The 23,653-nt window shown below is 44.2% G+C and overlaps 1 protein-coding gene across 2 annotated transcripts; it reads left to right on the top strand.

The window, feature by feature from the left end:
- The first annotated feature begins 476 nt into the window (after nt 1-476).
- Nucleotides 477-22,399, top strand: LOC105924972 (tumor necrosis factor alpha-induced protein 2-like). 2 transcript variants are annotated; one of them, XM_036130503.1, is made up of 13 exons: nt 477-645; nt 3,311-3,412; nt 3,546-4,000; nt 8,590-8,801; nt 11,311-11,425; nt 11,512-11,634; nt 11,714-11,808; nt 12,660-12,752; nt 12,876-13,002; nt 14,171-14,296; nt 14,374-14,523; nt 15,041-15,165; nt 21,061-22,399. In XM_036130503.1, the coding sequence occupies exons 1-13, from the start codon at nt 588-590 to the stop codon at nt 21,245-21,247; spliced, it is 1,968 nt and encodes a 655-aa protein (XP_035986396.1). In that variant the 5' UTR covers nt 477-587; the 3' UTR covers nt 21,248-22,399. The 2 variants fall into 2 exon arrangements, with proteins under 2 accessions (XP_035986396.1, XP_035986395.1); XM_036130502.1 differs by having other exon boundaries at nt 3,308-3,412.
- The last annotated feature ends 1,254 nt before the right edge of the window (nt 22,400-23,653 follow it).

Below are 23,653 nucleotides of genomic sequence, written 5' to 3'. Positions count from 1 at the left end.
TCGGAGCATCCGTCCAGACCAATTACAGAAGGACTTCAGCAGAGGGGAGCTAAAGTCTTGGAATGGCCTAGTCAAAGTCCAGAGCTAGATCTGTCAGCGAATCAATGGGGTCACCTGTAGAGGAGTGTGGACGTGAGATCCGGAGAGCTCAGCAGAGTGGCCAGATGTTACTGGGAGCTCCTCACTGCTCCAGATGTCTTCAGCTTCAGAACAGAAGTTCAGTTGTTTTATTTTTTACCTTTTTTTTATTACTGAGACCAAACAGAAACCAGAGCCTTCTGAAGTAGAACCAAAAGGTGCTTAGACTAAGTGTTAGTTTGAGGCGTAGCTCGCTGATAGAACCAGCTTACTGCAGCATTTTCAGGCTTTTGCTTGGTCCTGATGTAAAGGTGACTTTTTCCTGGAAGAGGAGGATGATGAAGAGGAGAAGGAGGAAGAGGATGATGAAGAGGAGAAGGAGGAGGAGGGAGGTGGGTGACGTCATGATGCACCCAAAAGAGAAAAGCGAAAGTGTTTTGGGGGATGCAGAGATCAGAGCAGCAGCAGCATGAGACGCCCATCGTCTGACTGACGGCCGGACCGGGATCATGGTTCTGGAAATCTGGAGAATCTTTTCCGTCTGCAGCTGTGTGCTGAGCCAGGAGGGTGAGATCAGCTTTTTACCTCTGACGTCACGGCGACTCAGCAGTTTCTCTGCCAGGCTGACCAGACCTGCAGTATGCAGCTGGACCTGCTGCCAGGTTCTAAGTGCATTTAGCAAGAATAGCATGTTAGTGTAGAACAGGATGATGGAGCGCTGCCCCCGCCCCCGCCGCCCCTAACCCCGCCCCTGCCGCCGGCCCGGCCCGGCCCGGCCCGGCCCGGCCCGGCCCGGTCAGTCCTGCGGGGAGCAGAACCGCTCGGAGAGATGAGAGGTATGACGGAACAAACTGCTGGGTTCTAGGTTCTGGAAGTTGGTTCTGCGGTTGTGAGATGACAATCTGTGGGGGAGACGATGAAGGGCAGGCTGCTCCAACTCCTCTTCATCGCCGCGTTTGAATGTGACGGAGCAGAACCCGATGGAGCCGCCTTTTCATTTCTGTCTGGGTTCGGTGATTCAAACCCGGTTCCGAACGAGTTCTGGGCTGTGACGTTCAGACGCAGGTTCTGTTTTTATTTGTCTTGGACTAAATTATTGGTGATCTGCTTTAATCACTGAGATATTTAACTGGTTCTGGGTGAAATGTGTTATTGGTCGCTTTGGTTATAATTAAGCCGAACCAGAACCGAAAGTACTGAGAAAAAAGGAGTTTCTAAAAAAGGAAATAAGTAATATCTATAAAAGTTATTTTTTTCTGTGTTCAGAGCAGCTCTAATTAATAAGCTTTTAAGTCACATTATGATCATAGGAACAATATTACATCCGTGAATTAATAATTATGAATTAATTAATGAAGATAAATAATTAAATGGTTAAATTCAATTGTTTTAAATTCAGTTAATTCAGTTGGGTGAAGGCAAAGCAAGTCAAATTTATCTGTATAGCAGATTTCAATACAAAGACAATGCAAAGTGCTTTTCATGATTAAAATATAGGAAAATAAAAACAGAATTAAAAAATGGAAAAAAAATAGAAACTTAAAGTAAATATTAAAAACAGTTGGACTACAAAGTTGAACTAATGATGTTTCAGTAAAACAGTTTAACTAGAACAGTCAAAGGATGTGTTTTTATTCTTGATTCAAAGGAACTCAGGCTTTCAGCAGTTTTACAGTTTTCTGGAAGTTTGTTCCAGATCAGTGGAGCATAAAAGCTGCATCTCCATGTCTGGTACTGGTTCTGGGTATGCATGTGAAGTAGGACCAAAGTTCTGACAAGAGCTGGGAGCCGCATGGTGAAATGAAAAATGATTTATTAAACCAAATAACAAACTTATGGGAGGATGAAGACGAGGAAAAGCAGAGAAAGCTGAAAAGAAGGGGGGGGGTAGCGTAATGGAGGACCTGACAATGAGCGTGAATGAACTGGCTGAATAAATAGAGGAGAAGAAAGAAGGGAAGACAGGTGGAGCAGTTAGCGCAGGTGAAAGGTGTAGAGGTAATTAAGCTGGGGGGGGGGCGATGATCAAGAACCTAACAGGGAGCCATGGTGGAACGAATAAAGTCAATAAGTGACAGGCAGGAAAAAAAGGATCTAACAGAAACAAGAACAAACTACCAGAATCATAGAGAACAGAAAACGGATTAACGACAGGAACCGAGTTCATAGATAATAAACAATACAGAAAATGTGCAAGACAAAAAAATAAAATAAAACAGCACGATCCCCAGGAACCTAAAAATAATCAAAGACGTGTAGTTTGTGACATTTCCTGTCTGGTATCTGTCAAATAAAGGCGACTAGCGCTACAGAAAATAAAAAACAAACCAGCAAATCCTTATTTTCATATTTCTTATCGACTTTCTTTAGTTTCAAAAGCTGTAAACTTAAACATTATTGAAATAAACAGAATAATTATTATTGCCTCATCTATCCGTTGTCTTCCTCTGATCAGATGTCGGGTCTTGGGGCCAACAGGCATCCCTCTCCTCAGCAGCCTCCTCCAGCTCAGTCTGGGGGACATTTGGTCCCTCCAGGGAGTTCTGGGTCTCCTCCCAGTGGGATCTGCCTGGAAACCCCAAAGGGGGGGGGGGGGTATAAATCCGCCTCAGCCGGCTCCTTTCGATGTGGAGAAGCAGCGGCTCTGCTCTGAGCTCCCTCTGGATAACTGAGCTCCACATCTTCTGGAGGAAGCTCCTTTCAGCTGCTTGTATCCAGGATCTCGCTCTTCCCCACAAAACACCTCGGTGACGCCGTCACGGGTCTTTTCCAGATCCACAAAACGCATGTAGACCATAGAAGCGTGCTCACTTAGGCCCCTCAGCAAACTACCTGAGGGTAAAGATCTGGTCCATTGTCCCATGGCCAGGAGGAAAGCCACAGTGCTCCTCCTGGATCTGAGGTCCAACACCCAGAAAATTGAAAATTGGGAGCACCACCACCACAATCTGCCACTCCAGGCATGTTGTCCTGGTCCTCCATGAAACACTGAAGAGGCGTGTCGCCCAGTCCTGATATGTCCTTTAGAGCCGTTTGATGCTGTGTCTGATGGTCGGAGACAAGACCAACACACCCGCGGTTCTCTGAAAATGAGTTTCTGTCTGAAAACTTCAGACTTAATGATGCTTCCATGGCTGAAACCCGTTTGAGTCAGAACGAGGAAGAACAGATAAGCAGATCATGACTTGTCTACTAGATATATTAACTGCTGATGTTTCTTGAGATGCAGCAGGAAGCGCTGAAGAGATCGCTGAAGGAACCTGGAAGAAGCTTCCCAAGCTGAAGAACCCTGCAAAGATCTGGAACAACCGCAAACAGAAGAAGAAGCATGAAGGTCAGAACGGGTCATAAAGAAGGAGGCATCATGTTGGGTTCCTCAGCGCTGCAGCTGTGGGGAACCACGGGGGTTTACTGGTGATGTAATGTGGAAAAGCTGTAGCCTAATCATCGTGTTGCTCTTTCTGCAGAGGGTCAGTTGGGTGATGTGCAGCTGGAGGAGCAGCAGGAGGAGAAACAGCACGAGGAGCAGCTGGAAGAGGTCACCAGGAGGCTGATCCTCAGGGAGGAGGCACTCTTCAGCCTAGACTCCCACAGTGAGGAAGAGGAGGACCAGCTGCAGAAAGACTTTGAATCTCTCAGCATCCAGATCTGGATGGCCGTCCACAACACCTTCGCCCCTCCGTCTCCCTCTGAGGATCACTTGGAGGTCCTGAGGAGTGCCGTGGACTCCATCCAGCAGCAGGAGATGCAGGACCAGCGCTGGAAAGACCGTCCAAAGGACAAGGTCCCAGTGTGGCGTCCTCAGAGGTGGTGGAGTACTCACAACAGGCTGCTGCAGAAGATGGTGGAGTCCAGGCTGACGGAGGCTGTGGAGGAGCAGTCAGGTGAAGCTGAACAGCTGTCCTCAGCCGTGAAGAAGCAGGTGAAGCACATAGCTGATGGATGGATGGATGGATGGATGGTTGGATGGATGGATGGATGGATGGATGGATGGATGGATGGATGGATGGATGGATGGATGGATGGATGGATGGATGGATGGATGGATGACATCACAAACAGCCCCAGCAACATTATCCTTCAGCATCTTATCTCCACTGGAGTCAATGTTCACTCTGAAGTCATCTGACTGAACTTTTTACTCCTGGGTTCGCAGCCTCAGGTCTAGTGAACCACTCTGAAGCAGACTAAGTAGTGAACCATTCTGAAGTAGACTAAGTAGTGAACCACTCTGAAGCAGACTAAGTAGTGAACCATTCTGAAGCAGACTAAGTAGTGAACCACTCTGAAGCAGACTAAGTAGTGAACCTCTCTGAAGCAGACTAAGTAGTGAACCACTCTGAAGCAGACTAAGTAGTGAACCGCTCTGAAGCAGACTAAGTAGTGAACCACTCTGAAGCAGACTAAGTAGTGAACCTCTCTGAAGCAGACTAAGTAGTGAACCACTCTGAAGCAGACTAAGTAGTGAACCGCTCTGAAGCAGACTAAGTAGTGAACCGCTCTGAAGCAGACTAAGTAGTGAACCACTCTGAAGCAGACTAAGTAGTGAACCACTCTGAAGCAGACAAAGTAGTGAACCACTCTGAAGCAGACAAAGTAGTGAACCACTCTGAAGCAGACAAAGTAGTGAACCACTCTAAAGCAGACTAAGTAGTGAACCGCTCTGAAGCAGACTAATTAGTTAGCCATCCTGAAGCAGACTAAGTAGTGAACCACTCTGAAGCAGACTAAGTACTGAACCGCTCTGAAGCAGACTAATTAGTTAGTCATCCTGAAGCAGACTAAGTAGTGAACCACTCTGAAGCAGACAAAGTAGTGAACCACTCTGAAGCAGACAAAGTAGTGAACCACTCTGAAGCAGACAAAGTAGTGAACCACTCTGAAGCAGACTAAGTAGGGAACCGCTCTGAAGCAGACAAAGTAGTGAACCACTCTGAAGCAGACAAAGTAGTGAACCACTCTGAAGCAGACAAAGTAGTGAACCACTCTGAAGCAGACTAAGTAGTGAACCGCTCTGAAGCAGACTAATTAGTTAGCCATCCTGAAGCAGACTAAGTAGTGAACCACTCTGAAGCAGACTAAGTACTGAACCGCTCTGAAGCAGACTAATTAGTTAGCCATCCTGAAGCAGACTAAGTAGTGAACCACTCTGAAGCAGACTAAGTAGTGAACCGCTCTGAAGCAGACTAAGTAGTGAACCACTCTGAAGCAGACTACGTAGTGAACCGCTCTGAAGCAGACTAAATAGTGAACCACTCTGAAGCAGACTAAGTAGTGAACCACTCTGAAGCAGACTACGTAGTGAACCGCTCAGAAGCAGACTAAGTAGTGAACCACTCTGAAGCAGACTCTGTAGTGAACTGCTCTGAAGCAGACTAAGTAGTGAACCATTCTGAAGCAGACTAAGTAGTGAACCATTCTGAAGTAGACTAAGTAGTGAACCATTCTGAAGTAGACTAAGTAGTGAACCACTCTGAAGCAGACTAAATAGTGAACCATTCTGAAGCAGACTAAGTAGTGAACCGCTCTGAAGCAGACTGAGCAGTGAACCACTCTGAAGCAGACTGAGCAGTGAACCATTCTGAAGCAGACTAAATAGTGAACCACTCTGAAGCAGACTAAATAGTGAACCACTCTGAAGCAGACTGAGCAGTGAACCATTCTGAAGCAGACTGAGCAGTGAACCACTCTGAAGCAGACTAAATAGTGAACCACTCTGAAGCAGACTGAGCAGTGAACCATTCTGAAGCAGACTGAGCAGTGAACCGCTCTGAAGCAGACTAAATAGTGAACCACTCTGAAGCAGACTGAGCAGTGAACCATTCTGAAGCAGACTAAATAGTGAACCACTCTGAAGCAGACTAAGTAGTGAACCACTCTGAAGCAGACTAAATAGTGAACCATTCTGAAGCAGACTAAGTAGTGAACCACTCTGAAGCAGACTAAGTAGTGAACCACTCTGAAGCAGACTATGTAGTGAACCGCTCTGAAGCAGACTAAGTAGTGTACCATTCTGAAGCAGACTAAGTAGTGAACCACTCTAAAGCAGACTAAGTAGTGAACCACTCTGAAGCAGACTAAGTAGTGAACCACTCTAGAGCAGACTAAGTAGTGAACCGCTCTGAAGCAGACTAAGTAGTGAACCACTCTGAAGCAGACAAAGTAGTGAACCACTCTGAAGCAGACTAAGTAGTGAACCGCTCTGAAGCAGACTAATTAGTTAGCCATCCTGAAGCAGACTAAGTAGTGAACCACTCTGAAGCAGACTAAGTACTGAACCGCTCTGAAGCAGACTAATTAGTTAGCCATCCTGAAGCAGACTAAGTAGTGAACCACTCTGAAGCAGACTAAGTAGTGAACCGCTCTGAAGCAGACTAAGTAGTGAACCACTCTCAAGCAGACTACGTAGTGAACCGCTCTGAAGCAGACTAAATAGTGAACCACTCTGAAGCAGACTAAGTAGTGAACCACTCTGAAGCAGACTACGTAGTGAACCGCTCAGAAGCAGACTAAGTAGTGAACCACTCTGAAGCAGACTCTGTAGTGAACTGCTCTGAAGCAGACTAAGTAGTGAACCATTCTGAAGCAGACTAAGTAGTGAACCATTCTGAAGTAGACTAAGTAGTGAACCATTCTGAAGTAGACTAAGTAGTGAACCACTCTGAAGCAGACTAAATAGTGAACCATTCTGAAGCAGACTAAGTAGTGAACCGCTCTGAAGCAGACTGAGCAGTGAACCACTCTGAAGCAGACTGAGCAGTGAACCATTCTGAAGCAGACTAAATAGTGAACCACTCTGAAGCAGACTAAATAGTGAACCACTCTGAAGCAGACTGAGCAGTGAACCATTCTGAAGCAGACTGAGCAGTGAACCACTCTGAAGCAGACTAAATAGTGAACCACTCTGAAGCAGACTGAGCAGTGAACCATTCTGAAGCAGACTGAGCAGTGAACCGCTCTGAAGCAGACTAAATAGTGAACCACTCTGAAGCAGACTGAGCAGTGAACCATTCTGAAGCAGACTAAATAGTGAACCACTCTGAAGCAGACTAAGTAGTGAACCACTCTGAAGCAGACTAAATAGTGAACCATTCTGAAGCAGACTAAGTAGTGAACCACTCTGAAGCAGACTAAGTAGTGAACCACTCTGAAGCAGACTATGTAGTGAACCGCTCTGAAGCAGACTAAGTAGTGTACCATTCTGAAGCAGACTAAGTAGTGAACCACTCTAAAGCAGACTAAGTAGTGAACCACTCTGAAGCAGACTAAGTAGTGAACCACTCTAGAGCAGACTAAGTAGTGAACCGCTCTGAAGCAGACTAAGTAGTGAACCACTCTGAAGCAGACAAGGTAGTGAACCGTTCTGAAGCAGACTAAGTAGTGAACCACTCTGAAGCAGACTAAGTAGTGAACCGCTCTGAAGCAGACTAAGTAGTGAACCGCTCTGAAGCAGACTAAGTAGTGAACCTCTCTAAAGCAGACTAAGCAGTGAACCTCTCTGAAGCAGACTAAGTAGTGAACCATTCTGAAGCAGACTAAGTAGTGAACCGCTCTGAAGCAGACTAAGTAGTGAACCTCTCTGAAGCAGACTAAGTAGTGAACCATTCTGAAGCAGACTAAGTAGTGAACCACTCTGAAGCAGACTAAGTAGTGAACCATTCTGAAGCATACTAAGTAGTGAACCACTCTGAAGCAGACTAAGTAGTGAACCACTCTGAAGCAGACTAAGTAGTGAACCATTCTGAAGCAGAATAAGTAGTGAACCGCTCTGAAGCAGACTAAGTAGTGAACCACTCTGAAGCAGACTAAGTAGTGAACCGCTCTGAAGCAGACTAAGTAGTGAACCACTCTGAAGCAGACTCTGTAGTGAACTGCTCTGAAGCAGACTAAGTAGTGAACCGCTCTGAAGCAGACTAAGTAGTGAACCGCTCTGAAGCAGACTAAGTAGTGAACCGCTCTGAAGCAGACTAAGTAGTGAACCACTCTGAAGCAGACTCTGTAGTGAACTGCTCTGAAGCAGACTAAGTAGTGAACCACTCTGAAGCAGAACCGCTCTGAAGCAGACTAAGTAGTGAACCGCTCTGAAGCAGACTAAGTAGTGAACCACTCTGAAGCAGACTAAGTAGTGAACCGCTCTGAAGCAGACTAAGTAGTGAACCGCTCTGAAGCAGACTAAGTAGTGAACCATTCTGAAGCAGACTAAGTAGTGAACCACTCTGAAGCAGACTAAGTAGTGAACCGCTCTGAAGCAGACTAAGTAGTGAACCATTCTGAAGCAGACTAAGTAGTGAACCACTCTGAAGCAGATTACGTAGTGAACCACTCTGAAGCAGACTAAGTAGTGAACCGCTCTGAAGCAGACTAAGTAGTAAACCTCTCTGAAGCAGACTAAGTAGTGAACCACTCTGAAGCAGACTAAGTAGTGAACCACTCTGAAGCAGACTAAGACACCTTCTGAGGGCGCATCTCTGATTCCTCCTCTCCTGTTCTGTCTCCGCTCCACCTGGCCAGGTGTGCCGTACGGGGAAGCGTTTGAAGGAGGACCTCCTGACAGTGGTGAGGACGGTGAAGGACTGCTACGCCACGAGGATGGACATCCTGAACATCTACGCTGGACTCTACCATCAGACCTTCTCTGCCCAGCTGGTGGCGCTGGCGTCTGCTGGGCTGGAGGTTGACGACTGCAGCTACGTCCTGTTCTGGGTCAACCACTATTATCCAGAGTGAGTTTCTGCTGCAGCACCACCTCACAGCGGCCTGCGTTGACCAAAGCTGAGGTTCTCTGGTGGTTTTCCACCTGCTGGAGTCCTGAGTGAAATCCCTGCTGCCTATAAATGCAGTTAAAGTTCAATCGTCTTATATTGTGGTTTAATTTATTGTTTTATTCCATTTATCTACCCCTTTAACCACCTGTTAAAGGAGAAACAACCAGTAGAATGGAAGACCCAATATTTGTTTGATGTGTTCTCCTAAATAATTTGTTCTCCAAACTATTTGCTTCAAGTCCTTGAGTGTCACGTTCTCCTCATGTTTGGTTTCTCTTTTGTCTCTGTTTTTGCCATTTCCTCTCTTTTTTGTGGTCTCTTAGTTCTTTCTTTGTGTTTAGTTTCATAGTTTATTCTGGTGTTCTCTTTGTGTTAAGTAGTCTCCCTCCCTCAGCTTCCCTCTGTTCTTCCTTCCTCCACTGCTCCACTTATTCTCTGATTACTTTATTTTTCTCTTTTTCTGTTTCGTTATTGAAGAACTCCATTTTTCACCAAACTGAACCATGACACCTGCAACTTTTAGATGTTTCCAACACACCTGAATCAGGTGGCTGAACTGATCTAATAGGTGTCCATGTGCGGCCCGGGGGCCATTAGCGGCCACTGTGACGATTTTGTGCGGCTTCCTCAAACTGCATTTAAAGAAAGATTTGGGCGCCAGCACAGGTGGCTGGTGCTGATAGAAAACAGTTATTTCTATTTACGGCAAAATGATTACAGATGAGTTCAAATATAATTGAATGTTATGTACAACAGAAAACATTTGCCTTTTAATAACCACACTTTTTTTATCTTTAATTTAATTGTAAATAGGACCACATCTATCTGACTTTTACTCAAACGTAGACGTTGGTGCATTAAAATCTGATTGGAATTCATTTATTAAAATTGGCTAAATACAGATAATCTAATTTGTTAATTTAAAATCATCATATTTTGTAGCACAAGTTTTAAAACAAAAATCACAAAAATATTGTGGTTTTGCCATTTATTGGTATTAATTCTATGGCCTTTAAGTGATTTTTGACTCGACAATTTTGGGCCAACGAGTCGTAAAGTTTGAACACCCTGGTCTAATTATTTGATTCCGGTATCTCGGACCAGAGGCACATCCAAAGGTTGCAGGACCCTCAAGGACTGGAGTTTGACAGCCGTGTTTTATTATAACCTTTGTTAAAATGGAGATTTAGCTAAAATAATTACTTCCAAGTTTAGACGTTCCTCTGCTGCTTGTCTGCTGACCATAACTCTTTATCTCTGGACGGGTCTTCTCTGTTTGGTATCATGAGAGGAAATGATTATAATATTTTCTAGTCTTTTCGCTACAAAGAAGAAGAAGTTTGCTCGCCTACACACGTTCATGACTGACTTCATTAGCAGTTTAGGAATGCTCTCCGTGTCTTTGTTCCCTGGTTCATCTCAGAGGGTTTTGCTTTTTAATTGCTCCATCTTTCAATAGCAGCTTTGTTGGCGTTAGCCTCAGTCGGTCACTAACATTCTCATTGCTGTCAGTCTTCAGCTGCTGGATTTTATTTCCTGCCAGAGAATCACTCCACTCCCTGTGGGCGCGGTCTTCCTGCTTCACAGCGACTATTTTGTTTCAAATGGACTGATTTAATTACTTCCTTCCCTCGGCTTTGGAAATTTCCATCTTTTTAACGCAAGGAGACCTTTTTTTTTTAAAAAATGTCTAATTTCAGTCCAGATATACAGAATCATTTTAGGCCCAGAATCCACATTAAATTCAATTCAATAACTTTGAACAACATCCAACCATACAGTGATCAGACCTTACTACATAGGATCCAGTTCAGTCCTAAATGTAAGACAGTATGGTTAAATTCAGAGGATTGTTGGTATCTGTTTAAAGGATGCTCAGCCAGGGTAATTGATTTTGAAGCAATCCCTTATTCTGAGCAAGCATGCGGTAACAGTAGAGAGGAATGACTACCTTTTAACTCGCAGAGGCCTGCAGTACGACCCGGGTCAGAATCAGCAGCCGTCTGTCTCTGGGGATTGAGAGGATAGAAAGAGACACAGAACCAAAGGAAGGAGAAAAAAACAAAGAAAGTATGCCTAGTTAAGGGCAGAAATTCATCAGTGGAATGAGAAACAGCAAAACATAATAGCACTGCTCCAAGCATACTTTCTATGCCAAGAAAAATGGAGCATAGCTTTAGCCCTGTGGGTGTCTCCATTCAGATAAAAAGACTCAGCTAAAAACTGATGCACTGAGCCAGGGGTACCTTCTATAGGCTGGAAAAACGAGAAAAGGCAAAAACGTTTTTAGCCGAATTAACAGTATTGCATGGATGTGTGGAGAGTAGAAGGAGAACAACGCAGAGTGAGGCGATGACAGAATAAATCCACACAGGGTGCTGAAAGCACTGAACTTTATTTTTGGCTAAATTATTCTGCAGCGCTGTGACTTTTCTTAATGTCATGTGTTTGTTGTGTTTCCCTGCAGAGAAATACTGAAACACGAAGAACTGGACGGGCAGATAAAGACGGCCTGTCTGGGTTCCCTGCTGCAGCAGGACAGTCTGAGGCGGCTGGAGGAACAATACCTGAGCCACAGGGAGGTAAACGAGCCAGCGCAGCGGTGTAGGGTTAACCTGTGTGAAGCAACAGGAAACCTTCAGCTTACCGACCCGCTTCTGTCTGTTAGGATAAAGTGAAGCTGTGGCTGAACACGGTTCTGAAGAAGGAGGAAGAGAGCTGGCTCAGCGGAAAAACCCCTGAGCTCATCGACAGCTATTACTTCAGTCCGCTGGCCATCGATGTCATACAGGTGAGAGCAGGAAGCACCTGCCACTGGGCCCTGATGGGGCCCTTTCTGATGGAGCGTCTTCCTGGGTTTCTGTGTTCAGGTGGTGAACGGCTCCCTGACTGAGTTCAGCTACGCAATTAAAGACCAGAACAAGGCTCAGAGGCTTACAGTTCACCTGGAGAACTTTCTCAGCAGGTAAGCCACGCCCACCAAACATACAAGAACCAATCAGGTTACTGTAAGGCTTTATTAAGAAATAAAAGGTTTTCTTTACTAATCAATGCAAACTTGAAATAGCCGTTTCTTGAATTTTTTTAGGTGTGGTGTTCCTCAGGGCTGCGTTCTCAGGTCACTGATGTTTTATTTAATTAAATGCATTAAATGCCGAAGATGAGCTTCTACTATTAAAATATGCATCTTTATTTTTAGATGAAAAAACGTTTTCCCTTTCATGGAACAACATTGGTGGGAAAACAATTTGGTGAAATTTTCTGAAATTTTTTTTTTAACATTAGATTACAAAATGTAAAATCTATATAATTCTTAGCTTTTCTTTTGCTTCTATTATATTAATCCTTCCGTTGATTGAGAGATCTTTTCTTTCACGATGCTGATTATGAAAAAAATCACTAAAATCCACACAAACACTTGGAATTTTATTTATTTATTTATTTTTTCCTGCCTCAGGACGACATGTGCACTGTCCTGATTAAATAAATAAATAAAATAAAATAGAATATTGATCAAATGTTGATAAATATAACAAACACTGAGATTAAAAGTCGGATTTTGTGACACTATTTCCTTTATCCACAGTATTTAGACAGGAAATGGGCGGGTGGCATATTGGGCACCATTAGCCTTGACATAAGGGTCGCCCGTTTCACCTCTACGCCCTAGAAGAAAAACCTAATTTAATTAAACTATATTTCATGGAAATTATTATAATCTCTCCTTCTGTTTTATCACCATTGTTTGTTTTATTTCCCCATTTTACCTGAAAATGTCCCCAGATCAGCTTCCTGACGGCTGTGTTTGCGTTTCAGCTACAAGAAGAGCGTGGAGGACTTAGTGAAGGCAAACCCCGCTAACCTGCATCCAGTGATTAAAGCTCAGCTGGTGTGTGAGCAGCAGCTCAGGTGAGCTCAGGTCCACTGGACAAAAATCTGAATCTCATTAATTAGCATCTCGTGTTGTGATATTCTGCCCCAGAGCATTCTGGGATATATACTATAGCTAAACTGTGTTTCTCCTGTCGTCAGAGATTACATAACTGGTCAGACTGAGGGTCTGTCTGAAGAGCAGAAGCGCCGCTGCCTGGATGCTCTCACGGCTCTCAGGGACTGTGGATACCAGTGTTTTACCTGCCCTCTCCATGGCCAGATCAAGGTGAATACTTTCTATATGGAAAGTGTCGGTATTTAAGATCATGCGATGGCAGCGACATAGATACATATACTGTAAAAACAATTAGCCGAATTACTGCATAATGCCTCATAAAATTCAATTAAATTAATTTTATTTATATAGCGCAATTCATGAAACACGTAATCTCAAGGCACTTTGCAAAGTCAGATTCCATCAGATCCTCCAGGTTGGTCAGAAAGTTTCCTCTCTAAGTTTCCGCTCATACTGAGCAAGCATAAAGCGCCAGTGGAGAGGAAAACTCCCCTTTAACAGGGAGGAGAACCTCCAGCAGAACCAGAACCAGGCTCAGTGTGAACGCTCATCTGCCTCCACCCACTGGGGCTTAGAGAAGACAGAGCAGAGACACAGAAAGCACAGAAGCTCACATTGACCCAGGAGTACTTTCTATGTTAGAGAAGTCAGAGCAGAGACACAGAAAGCTCAGAAGCTCACATTGACCCAGGAGTACTTTCTATGTTAGAGAAGTCAGAGCAGAGACACAGAAAGCACAGAAGCTCACATTGACCCAGGAGTACTTTCTATGTTAGAGAAGACAGAGCAGAGACACAGAAAGCACAGAAGCTCACATTGACCCAGGAGTACTTTCTATGTTAGATGGTAATAGAGGATGATCTGCCTCCCCTGATGATGTCACAGCTAACAGAACGCCAGACCAGGTGTACCTTCTATGAAGAGAAAAATGACAGAGAACAAAAAGTTAAAAGCTGAAATAACAACAAACAATACAGAATGGAGAGCAGTAGGAGAACTCAGCAGAGAGAGAGAAATAGACCCTGATGTCCTCCAGCAGCCTAAGCCTATAGCAGCATAACTATAGAGGTAGCTCAGGGTAACATGAACCATTGTTATGTTAGCCAAAATGTGACGTATAAGAGAGAAACAAATCATCTTTCAGCTCCTATTTACACCTTTTAAAAATACAGGAAAGGAAGCAGTTCTATCAGGACCGAGCTGAAGAGTTAATCTCAACTCTGACTCTTTGTTTCTAGTTATCCAAACTGTTCTCTGCTTCTGTTCCTTTGGGTTCTCTTTGCAAACTGAGCCAAATTAACGGAGCATCATATCTTCTCCAGGTTAAGTTCTGACAGCAGAAAAAAATGTCGTTTGGTTTATTTTTTCTGACGTTTAGGTTTATTTAAACCCACTGTGGACGTCCGCCTGGGTGGACGGCTCCTTTGCTGTTGTCGACTCGCTGCTGAACTTTCTGAACCAACAACTGGATGGCCTGTCGGACCTAAAGCCAGCCTGCAAGCAGGTGAGACAGCCTTCACCTGCGTTTGCCCGCCTGCTCACCTGTCGGTCTACCTGCGTGACCCGTCCATCTCTCTGTAGGCTCTGGTCTGCAGCGTCCTTCAAGACGTGGCCGTTCAGTATGTGAAGAAGACGATGAAGACCAGGATGAAGAACAGACAGCAGCAGGTGGCCGGATCCCAGCGCATGCTGGAAGACGCTAAGAAGATTGAAAGCTTCTTCAAAGAGGAGGTGAGACATGCACGGCGACCTGGAAACGCACACCTGGGATCCTAATCCTGGAAATGTCAGAGTTTCTTCTCAGGCTTTAGCATCAAGATGCATTTAGAGAATATTTGGACCAGTTTACTGCAGCATCAGAGCTATTATCAGACCAGGGTGACTGCAGGCTGGAGATGACGTACTATTCTACAAAATACTACCATACTTTCTACATTATGGTGTAATTTATGGTAGAGGGACAAAAATTCATACAGATTTTCATCTATCTTTCTGTTTCAGAAACTTTTTTATTCACATATTCATGCATTTCTTTGACTAAGTAGTTTTTTTATTGTCAGAATTTCTAACACAAGTATCAGTAGTTGTATCTCAGGAGCCCTTAGGCGTGTAGGTGGTGTCGATCCACATTTTACCAGTAATTTACACCTTCATGTAAAAGTAGTTTGTCCATTTTTCTGGGTCTCACTAGTACTGGCGTGTGTTTTCAGTGTCATGGTGTCATCTCAGCTGTTTTTGTATGTTTCAGGGCTGCACTGAGGCCTTGTGGATGTCTGAGATGCTCTGCGGCCTCGCTGAGATCCTCCGTCTGCAGGATCCTCCCAGCATTCACCTGGAGGTCGTAAATCTGGCCAGAAAGTACCCAGACTTCAGGTACAGCAGTCCGTTTCGCTCTTTAAGACAAAGCCGAGTCGATTTAGTCGTGCAAGCCTGGAGAAGTGCCCACAGACGTGTTTCCCAGCAGCCGCGTCTCTGGGGTTCTGCGTTGTTCTGGGTTTTTTTTCTGACTTCCTGCTGAATCGCAGCTGCTGAGTCACTGTTCATTCATCTCAGCCCACAAAAGAGCTGCTTCTCTGCAGCCCAACAGTCAGGAGCTGCTCACTGGGTGTCAGGCCTGAAAGGAAAAGAAGCACAAGGAAACTCACAAAGAGGCTGATTGTATATGCTCAGAGCTTTAAGTCCTGGACAGACAGGAAGTAACTGCAGCTCTACCTGTGATGTGTTTTAGTTTCCTGCTGAAGAGCAGCAGCTTTCTGTCTCAGCGGCTTCGGTAAATCATTAACTTCTTCTTCTGGACGTGAAATAACTGTGACTCCGACCACAGGCTGCAGATAAAGTCTGTTGGGTAAATTTACGCCCCGATCAAACTTAGGAATGAATCGTGACGGATAAATTCAATTCAATTCAATTTTATTTATATAGCGCCAAATCATGAAACATGTCATCTCAAGGCACTTTACAAAATCAAGTTCAATCATATTATACAGATTGGGTCAGATTATACAGATTGGTCAAAATGTCCTATATAAGGGAACCAGTTGATTGCATCAAAGTCCCGACAAGCAGCATTCACTCCTGGGGAACCGTAGAGCCACAGGGAGAGTCGTCTGCATTGTACATGGCTTTGCTGCAATCCCTCATACTGAGCAAGCATGAAGCGACAGTGGGAAGAAAAACTCCCCATTAACGGGAAAAAAAACCTCCGGCAGAACCGGGCTCAGTATGAACGGTCATCTGCCTCGACCGACTGGGGGTTACAGAAGACAGAGCAGAGACACAACAAGAGAAACAAAAAAGCACAGAAGCACACATTGATCTAGTAATCTGTTCTACATTAGATGGTAGTAGCGGGTGAGCCGTCTTCTCTGGATGATGTCACAGTTAACAGAACGCCAGACCAGGTGTACCTACTATGAAGAATAAGAGAGAGAACAGAAAGTTAAAGCAGAAATGACAACAGTCATTTCAATGTAATACAATGCAAAACTGGAGAACAGTAGAAATCAGTAGAGTGAGAAAATTAGACCCTGATGTCCTCCAGCAGCCTAGGCCTATCACAGCACAGCTATAGAGATAGCTCAGGGTATGAGCCACTCTAACTATAAGCTTTGTCAAAAAGGAAAGTTTTAACATTAGTCTTAAGCAGGTGGAGCTGAGCCCCCCCCCCCCCTCTGTGGGCTGCACGATGCTGGCACTGATGCCATACCGGGGCTAAACCTGCCCCGGTGTCAGGCTGTGCAGCGTTGTTTGTCCTTTGTGTACCCGACTAGTGCAATCTCTGTTTTCTCATGTTAGCAAAGCTCAAAGAACAAGCCATGGCATGATTGCCTTGTTTCAAAAAGTAATGATCATCGTAGAATCCAATGAAACTCGTTAAACTATTCTGGGGCTGAGGGTGTAGCTCAGGGACCCAGAGGGACAGGCTTTGGGATCCAGGCTGCCTGCTATAAAGCCACCAGGCCTCCACTCCCCCAGAAACAGCCTCACATGCAGGGGAAGCTGAAAGAAGAGCTTTCTGCATGAAGCCAGCCAGCGAGCTCCAAGGATGGGAACAAACGCCTAATGTGACCACCAGAGCAGAGCTTGGTTGGCGCTGGCAGCAGGTGGGTGCGTGTCGGAACAAGCGTAGGCAGCAGGAGACCGGCTATCCTTCTTCTGAAAAGCTGAGCGCCCTCCAGGAGCAGTTTGGTTAACATGAGAACAAAAGCTACTCAAAGACCAGAACCCTGAAGGTTTGGACCTGTGGTCTGGAAACTTCTTGGATCAGAACCTTCCTCCATACACCCCACAGCATGATGCAGCCACCACCACCCAGTTCTCACACAGCAGGGTTCCCCTGAGTCAGAACCTGGTCCAGCAGGTCCGAGAGGATCCCAGGAGTTCTGAAGCGACACTAAAGGTTTTTTGTATAAATTAAACAGAATCAATTTAAATTCAATTCAGTTCAGTTTTATTTAGATAGCGTCAATTAACATCACGTCATCTCAAGGTTCTTTTCAAAGTCAGACTCCATCAGATCCTCCAGGTTGGTGAGAAAGTTTCCTCTCTAAGGAAACCCAGCAGGTTGCATCAAGTCTCTCCAAGCAGCATTCACTCCTCCTGAAAGAGCGTAGAGCCACAGTGGACAGTCGTCTGCATTGTTGATGGCTTTGCAGCAATCCCTCATACTGAGCATGCATGCAGCGACAGTGGAGAGGAAAACTCCCCTTTAACAGGGAGGAGAACCTCCAGCAGAACCAGAACCAGGCTCAGTGTGAACGCTCATCTGCCTCCACCCACTGGGGCTTAGAGAAGACAGAGCAGAGACACAGAAAGCACAGAAGCTCACATTGACCCAGGAGTACTTTCTATGTTAGAGAAGACAGAGCAGAGACACAGAAAGCTCAGAAGCCCACATTGACCCAGGAGTACTTTCTATGAATCAAACATTTTTCCTGTCTGTATCATTCATATTAAATCTACTCCAACAAGCTTCAAGTGGGACGGTTCTGCTGTTCTGTGATGGTGGACCGCTGGTGAAAACGTTTTTTACCGACACGCTGCCTTGCTTCATGCTTAATAACGCTTCTCTCGCTTTTCTCTCGCGTTGCCTTCATGTTTACGGTGAACTTTAAAAATGAAATCACGGGTAATAAAGCAGGTGCTCCAATGCTCAGTTTCCATCCCTGTTCCCTGTCTCCACGTTTTGGGACCGTCTCCAGGTTCAGGTGGCGTCGGAGACGGCAGGGAGCGGCCCGGCTGGGCGGGGTTCTGGTGGGACGGGTGTGTCGCCTGAGGAAAAGTACTGAGCGGCGCCGCGCTGCTGGTGTGGGAACCTTCCCTGGTGTTTGGATCTATTGTCTGGGTTTGACGGCTCGTGTTTGTCTGCTAAGGCTCAGGTTTCCAGGCTTCCATCTCATGAATGATTCACAAACACATGAGCTGTCGGTGTGGGCAGAAATCAAAGAAGAAGCAACAAGCAGCTCCTCTGTGGCTCTGAGCAGAGCTAATGACTTCAAACCTCCTGGTGTGATGCGAACCGCGGCTGGAAGGGCTGACGTAACGCTGCGGGTGGCGGCGGAGTCACGCTGACGTCATTTTTCCTCGTTATTCATCTGAGGCTCTGCTTGATGTGGGGATCCTTTCACAGAGCTGGAAAAACTAGACGAGGGCCTGATGTTGGTCTGAATTTCCCTAATGAATAAATAATTAATGAATAAATAACTCAACCATTTTATCAGGAGCTAATATTTAATAACTATGAGGGTTTTCTCTGATCCACATTTTACAGACAGGCTCAGAAGTATTCATACACCCCCAACTGATATTTGGTTAAATCTCTTTGTGAGCAGCACTTCCAGCTTTTTGTAGCCACTACCAGGCGATATCCGCTGGAGTTTATTTAAAAAGCTTTTAAGCAGAGTCCATGAACTTTCCACAGGGCTGAGGTCAAAGGTCATTTGTAAAACTTGATACCAGGTTGATTTATTGGTCGCGTTGTGTTTCGGATCATCACTGAAGCAAATAACCGGTTCGGATTTCTACCATCTAGCTGCGGATCTGAGGTGAACTTAAGAAGCTTAAAGGCTGCGTTCCTGCTTCTTTATTCGGTCTACCCCACAGCATGATGCTGCCACCACCGTGCTTGTACAGCGTTATTAGCTTTTACAGCCTCACCCTGACTCCAGAAAGTTTCCTCCTGTCCTTGGGTCCAAAACAGCTGAATCTTTGTCTCGTCTGGACATCTGACGTTCTCTCCAGGAGGCATTTGGCTCGTTCAGTGATTGAGATGGGTGTATGTAAATATATGAGCCTTTATTTGTAGATCAGAGAAAATTCACAGTTGTTTTTGTCGCAGAATCGTTCCACCCTGGAATAATAGTTTATACAAAAGATGAGTGTGAAGGTCCCAAACCCAGAAACAGATTCTGAAAGTTCAAAATATTTGCCTTTCTGGCAGTAAACACTAATCACTCCATGATTAATGTTTACTGCCCCCTTCCTGCCGGACTTTCAGCTGTCATCCACACCCATCTACCAGATGTGGGGCAGATTTTATGAATTCCCTCCCACTTCTTGCCATGACCACGACTTTTGATAAATTTAAATACAAATAGTGTAACAAATACAAAAACCTAACAAAGCTAGAGCTATGAGCGAACAAGTGAGCAGAAGTGGTTAAAACCCTTCTGGCAGAGCTCAGAGGCATTTTTGCTGCGTGTCGTCTTCGGGGGGGGGGGGGGGGGGGGGCTGATCTCAGGCCAGCTGTGGGGTAATAAACTAAAACCCAGCTGTCAGTGAGCAGAAGGAAACACTAAGTTAAACCAAAGAGAGCATTCAGTCACAGCTGTTCTGTGGCTTCGACATATTTACATTGTTGTGCTATGTTACACTGTTTAAAGTTATTTAATGTTTCATAAATAACTGTCTGTCTGTTAGGTATTGTCTGGTGATAATCAGCACTTAAGCTGATATCAGGACAATAGTAGAAAGGAATGATTGGAGAACTGGCGTTATTTTAACAGCAAACTCTGCACACATGTAGAATAAATGAGGGACAACTTCTCTTCAAGTGTATAATTTATTAACAGAAACAAATGAACATCACTAAATAATGCTGTTTATCAGAAACTTAACTAAAACTACTAAGCAAAATGAAGATAAAAAGAAGCTAAGGAACTATTTACACACAAAAGAGACAAAAAGACAAAAGAACAAAATGTTTGATCATCATCATCAGAATGATTCAGTGAATCCTGGTTCACTGCACATTTAAGATAAAGTACCAAAGTTCATCTTAAAGGATATGGATTGAGGTTAAATTAGTTTAACTGATTTAGAGCAACATCTGGTATGTGTTTCAACCCATTCACAATGCAAATCCTGAGTTAAACAAACATTATTTGATAAAATAAAATTTTAAAGAATGATTTGCTCAGTAAAACTCTGTAAACCTTCAGGAAGCTTGATTTTATTAATGAGATTATTCCTCTGGGAAGCTAGGGGGCGCTGTAGCACTAAATAGGTTAATCCTAAAGTTATACAAAAACACCATTAAATCCATTAATGTTCCATATTAATGCGGTAATAATGCTCATAGCACTATCGACGTAGTTAAGTGGTAGTGATCTCTAAGCCACGTCACGATGCTCCGTCTGGAAGATCCACCGATGGTCGCTGGTTTGTTCCTGGATTGTTGGACGTTACCACCGGTGCAGAGCTTAACCCAACATCGGCAGCAGTTGAGTGTTTATGCAACAAACATCGAGGACAGAGTCAAGTTCTACAAAATAAAACTACAAGGATGGACAGCAGAGATTAGTGCAAGCTTATTTTCTCTGATAAATCCTCCTTCTGATTGGTTCTGGACTTTATTTCGAGCAGCGATTGGGCGAAAGGCGCGGTGCCAGGGCTAGACTGAAAGGGTTTATTTGCTGCCGTTCTTCACCTTCCTGTTCCAGCAGATGATTCCTACTGACCTGCTGCCAGTATTGAACAAGCTCTGCACCGGTGGGAACATCAGTACCTCCCCTTGGGAGAAGACCTCGTTGCAGCTGGATCCTGTTGGGTGTTGTGAAGCCTTCTTCAGTCTAGACTTCTGTCAGCTGCGACATTCTGCTGTAGCAGTTTGCTGCAAAGCGATGGAGGCTGCAGAGCATCCGTCCATTGATTAAACCGGTGGGGTTATTTCATACTGACAGGACATTTCCTTAAAGCTATGTGCTGGTACAGGAATACCATTAAAAACATGTTTTTAAATCTGATCTCTGTTGTGTCGTCTCTCCTCAGCGGCGCTCACGTGTCAGCGTTGCTGTCTCTGAAATTCGGCCTGTCGGCTGAGGACGTTCGCTCCATCAGAGCCAGCGTGGAGGAGAACCGCCCCCTCGACGCCTCAGCCAATCAGAGCCCTCTCTTCTTCTCCCATATTAAAGTCAAATGGATCAACAAGATCAACAAAATGTGGGTCAAGAGTTAAAACAGCGTAGCTTGTTAACGTTGCATGCTAGCAGAACCAGCTGTCGTTCCGTCTCATTAGATAAAGTTTATTTATAAAGAGCCTTTCACCTACGTAAAAACACAAAGGTATATGTAAAAAGAACAAGAAATATACAACAGAATTATTTTTTATTGGTTTTTAAACATCTGTAAAAAAGCTGACACAAATAGTTCAGAGCCTGGCCGTTTAGAGCCCTGTAGGTAAGAATGAGTATTTTACAACAAACTCTGAGATCCACTAAGGAAACAAGACTTACCGGCTTTACTAAGAGGTCCGGCTGCGGCGTTCTGGACAGCTCGGAGCCGTGAAATGGAAAATCTGCTTAGACCTATATGACAGAGCAGTGGTCTAGACAGGATGAAAGAGATGCATGAATGGCGTCCTCTAGATCTACTGCAGAGACCGCGGGACGTGTTTCAGAGCTGCTTCCTAAAGCAACAGGAAGGACAGACGGATCGGACGTTAGAGTCAAAGCCTAATAAACAGTCAAATGCAGCTCTTACGTATTTTTCTGTGGCAAAGAGAAGCAACTGTGTGGTTGATTACTCTCTAAATATAAAAGCTTAGCTTATTGCAGCTGACGTGTCTCTGGGCCCCATCCGGGCCTTTGCTTTGGCTGGATGGGGCCCAATAAGGAGCTTCTGCATGGGCTCACTGGGGTTGGCTAAATAAAACCCACCAGGGCCGACCAATCAGGTCCCCTGTGTAGATCTTTCTGAAACACATCAGGACCCATATGGGTTCTGCTTGTTCCCAGAAGAAGGTTCTGCATTTAGGAAATAAAAACGGAACCTTTAGGGAATCTGTTGGTGAAAGAGTCCAGTTCAGATCCAGATCTGACGACTGGTGTCAGTCCTCCATGCCTTTCAGTTCTGCTTGTATGACGTATATTTACTGTGAAAACTGTTAGAAAATGTAACTTATTTACTCTAATTCTACAACCAGACCGACTTTAAATCCATTCAGCTTCATGTTGCATTAACCAAACTCTAAAGAAGTGAATGTTATAAAGCTGTACAGTCTGTGCTATGAAGCCTATATTTGTGCTGACTGCTTCTAATGTGTATTTAGAGAAACAATGAGGTTTATCTGTTTCTGTACTTGTTTCAATAAACGGATTCATTCAGCCGAGCGTCTGGAGGCTCGCCGTTCTTTCACCTTTTTCTCCACACAGACTCTCCTTTAAACCTCAGCAGATTTCCTGCAAACTCCCATTGGGTTTGTTTTTACTCCAGTTTCTTTGAGACTCGTCTGCAGAGAAGCGTCACAGCCTGGTCTTACATCGCTCTGACTGCCATCCCTGGTAAAAATGTGCAAAAAGTACTTTAAATAAATGTATATTTTACTGCAGCAGCATAATCTAACTTTGATAAGATTTAAACCAAGGGGGATCACAAATCACATCAAGAAATTAAAGTTTTATATCAAAATCATGGTGTCATATTTAGGCTTTTTGTAAAAAGAACATATCTAAATGTGGATTTTCTAATCTTCACTGACTAAATGTAATAAAATATATTTTTTACATTTTTAAATGAGAGCTAAAGCTGCTTAAAAAAACAGTCACACAGTCACATTGGCTCCAGATGCTTAATTACATTTAAGTCCATTGATTTTACCTTAACATTTGAAGCACATGCATATGTTAACATTTAACTTTAAGTTAATGATTACTGATTTATTTAGTAGTTTAACCAGTGTTTAGCCAGGAAGTTCCTTGAGATTAATATCTTTTAATCAATAGAGGCCTGGCCAGGAGTAAACAGTGGCTGAAACTGTGACAAATGAACAAAAATCCTTTTTAAGTGAGGTTGCTGTACTTTAAACCACCCCTAGGAATAAAACTACTTCATTTTTCTGCCTCACATTTCCAGATGCAAACTCAGCTGTCATGCATTCCTGTCTTTGCAACATGACGAGCCAAACTCATGCACAAATCAGTGCAGCATGTTCCTGCTGTGATATGCCGGCCTTTCTTTCAGGCCTAGTTCAGTTTAGGGCCAACAGATTTCAGGTTTTATATGTTTGAAGACTTCATGTGGATCCTAATATCTGCAACAGACCAAAAAAAAAAATACAACTGGCTGTATTTTACAAAGAAGGTAAGACCTTTATAAATAACAATGTGTTTAAATTGTCCTTTAAACGGTGAAAATACAATATAAAAGTACAGCTGATCACAGTTTAGGAATAATCCATATTTATATCTGATCCAAATGTGCTTTATCTGGACATTTCTGTGCTTTCATGAGTTAGATGTTTGAAATAAGACCTGTAGATGATTTTAAAAAAAAGGATTACAAAACACTACAAACTCAGAAAGACTGCCTCATCCGTCTAGAGCAGAAGGGGAGTGGTTGACTGATGCCCCCTGCTGGTTAGAGG

Source organism: Fundulus heteroclitus, unplaced genomic scaffold (assembly GCF_011125445.2).
Source record: "Fundulus heteroclitus isolate FHET01 unplaced genomic scaffold, MU-UCD_Fhet_4.1 scaffold_36, whole genome shotgun sequence".
NCBI classification, from domain to species: Eukaryota; Metazoa; Chordata; class Actinopteri; order Cyprinodontiformes; family Fundulidae; genus Fundulus; species Fundulus heteroclitus.
The sequence above is the reverse complement of the archived record's forward strand: the minus strand, read 5'-3'. Positions and strand labels throughout refer to the sequence as shown.

Coding starts and splice junctions, on each gene's coding strand:
- LOC105924972 (XM_036130502.1), top strand. CDS start 588: ATGGTTCTGGAAATCTGGAGAATCTTTTCCGTCTGCAGCTGTGTGCTG. Junction 3,413..3,545: donor ACAGAAGAAGAAGCATGAAG/GTCAGAACGGGT, acceptor CTCTTTCTGCAG/AGGGTCAGTTGGGTGATGTG. Junction 11,426..11,511: donor AATACCTGAGCCACAGGGAG/GTAAACGAGCCA, acceptor TCTGTCTGTTAG/GATAAAGTGAAGCTGTGGCT.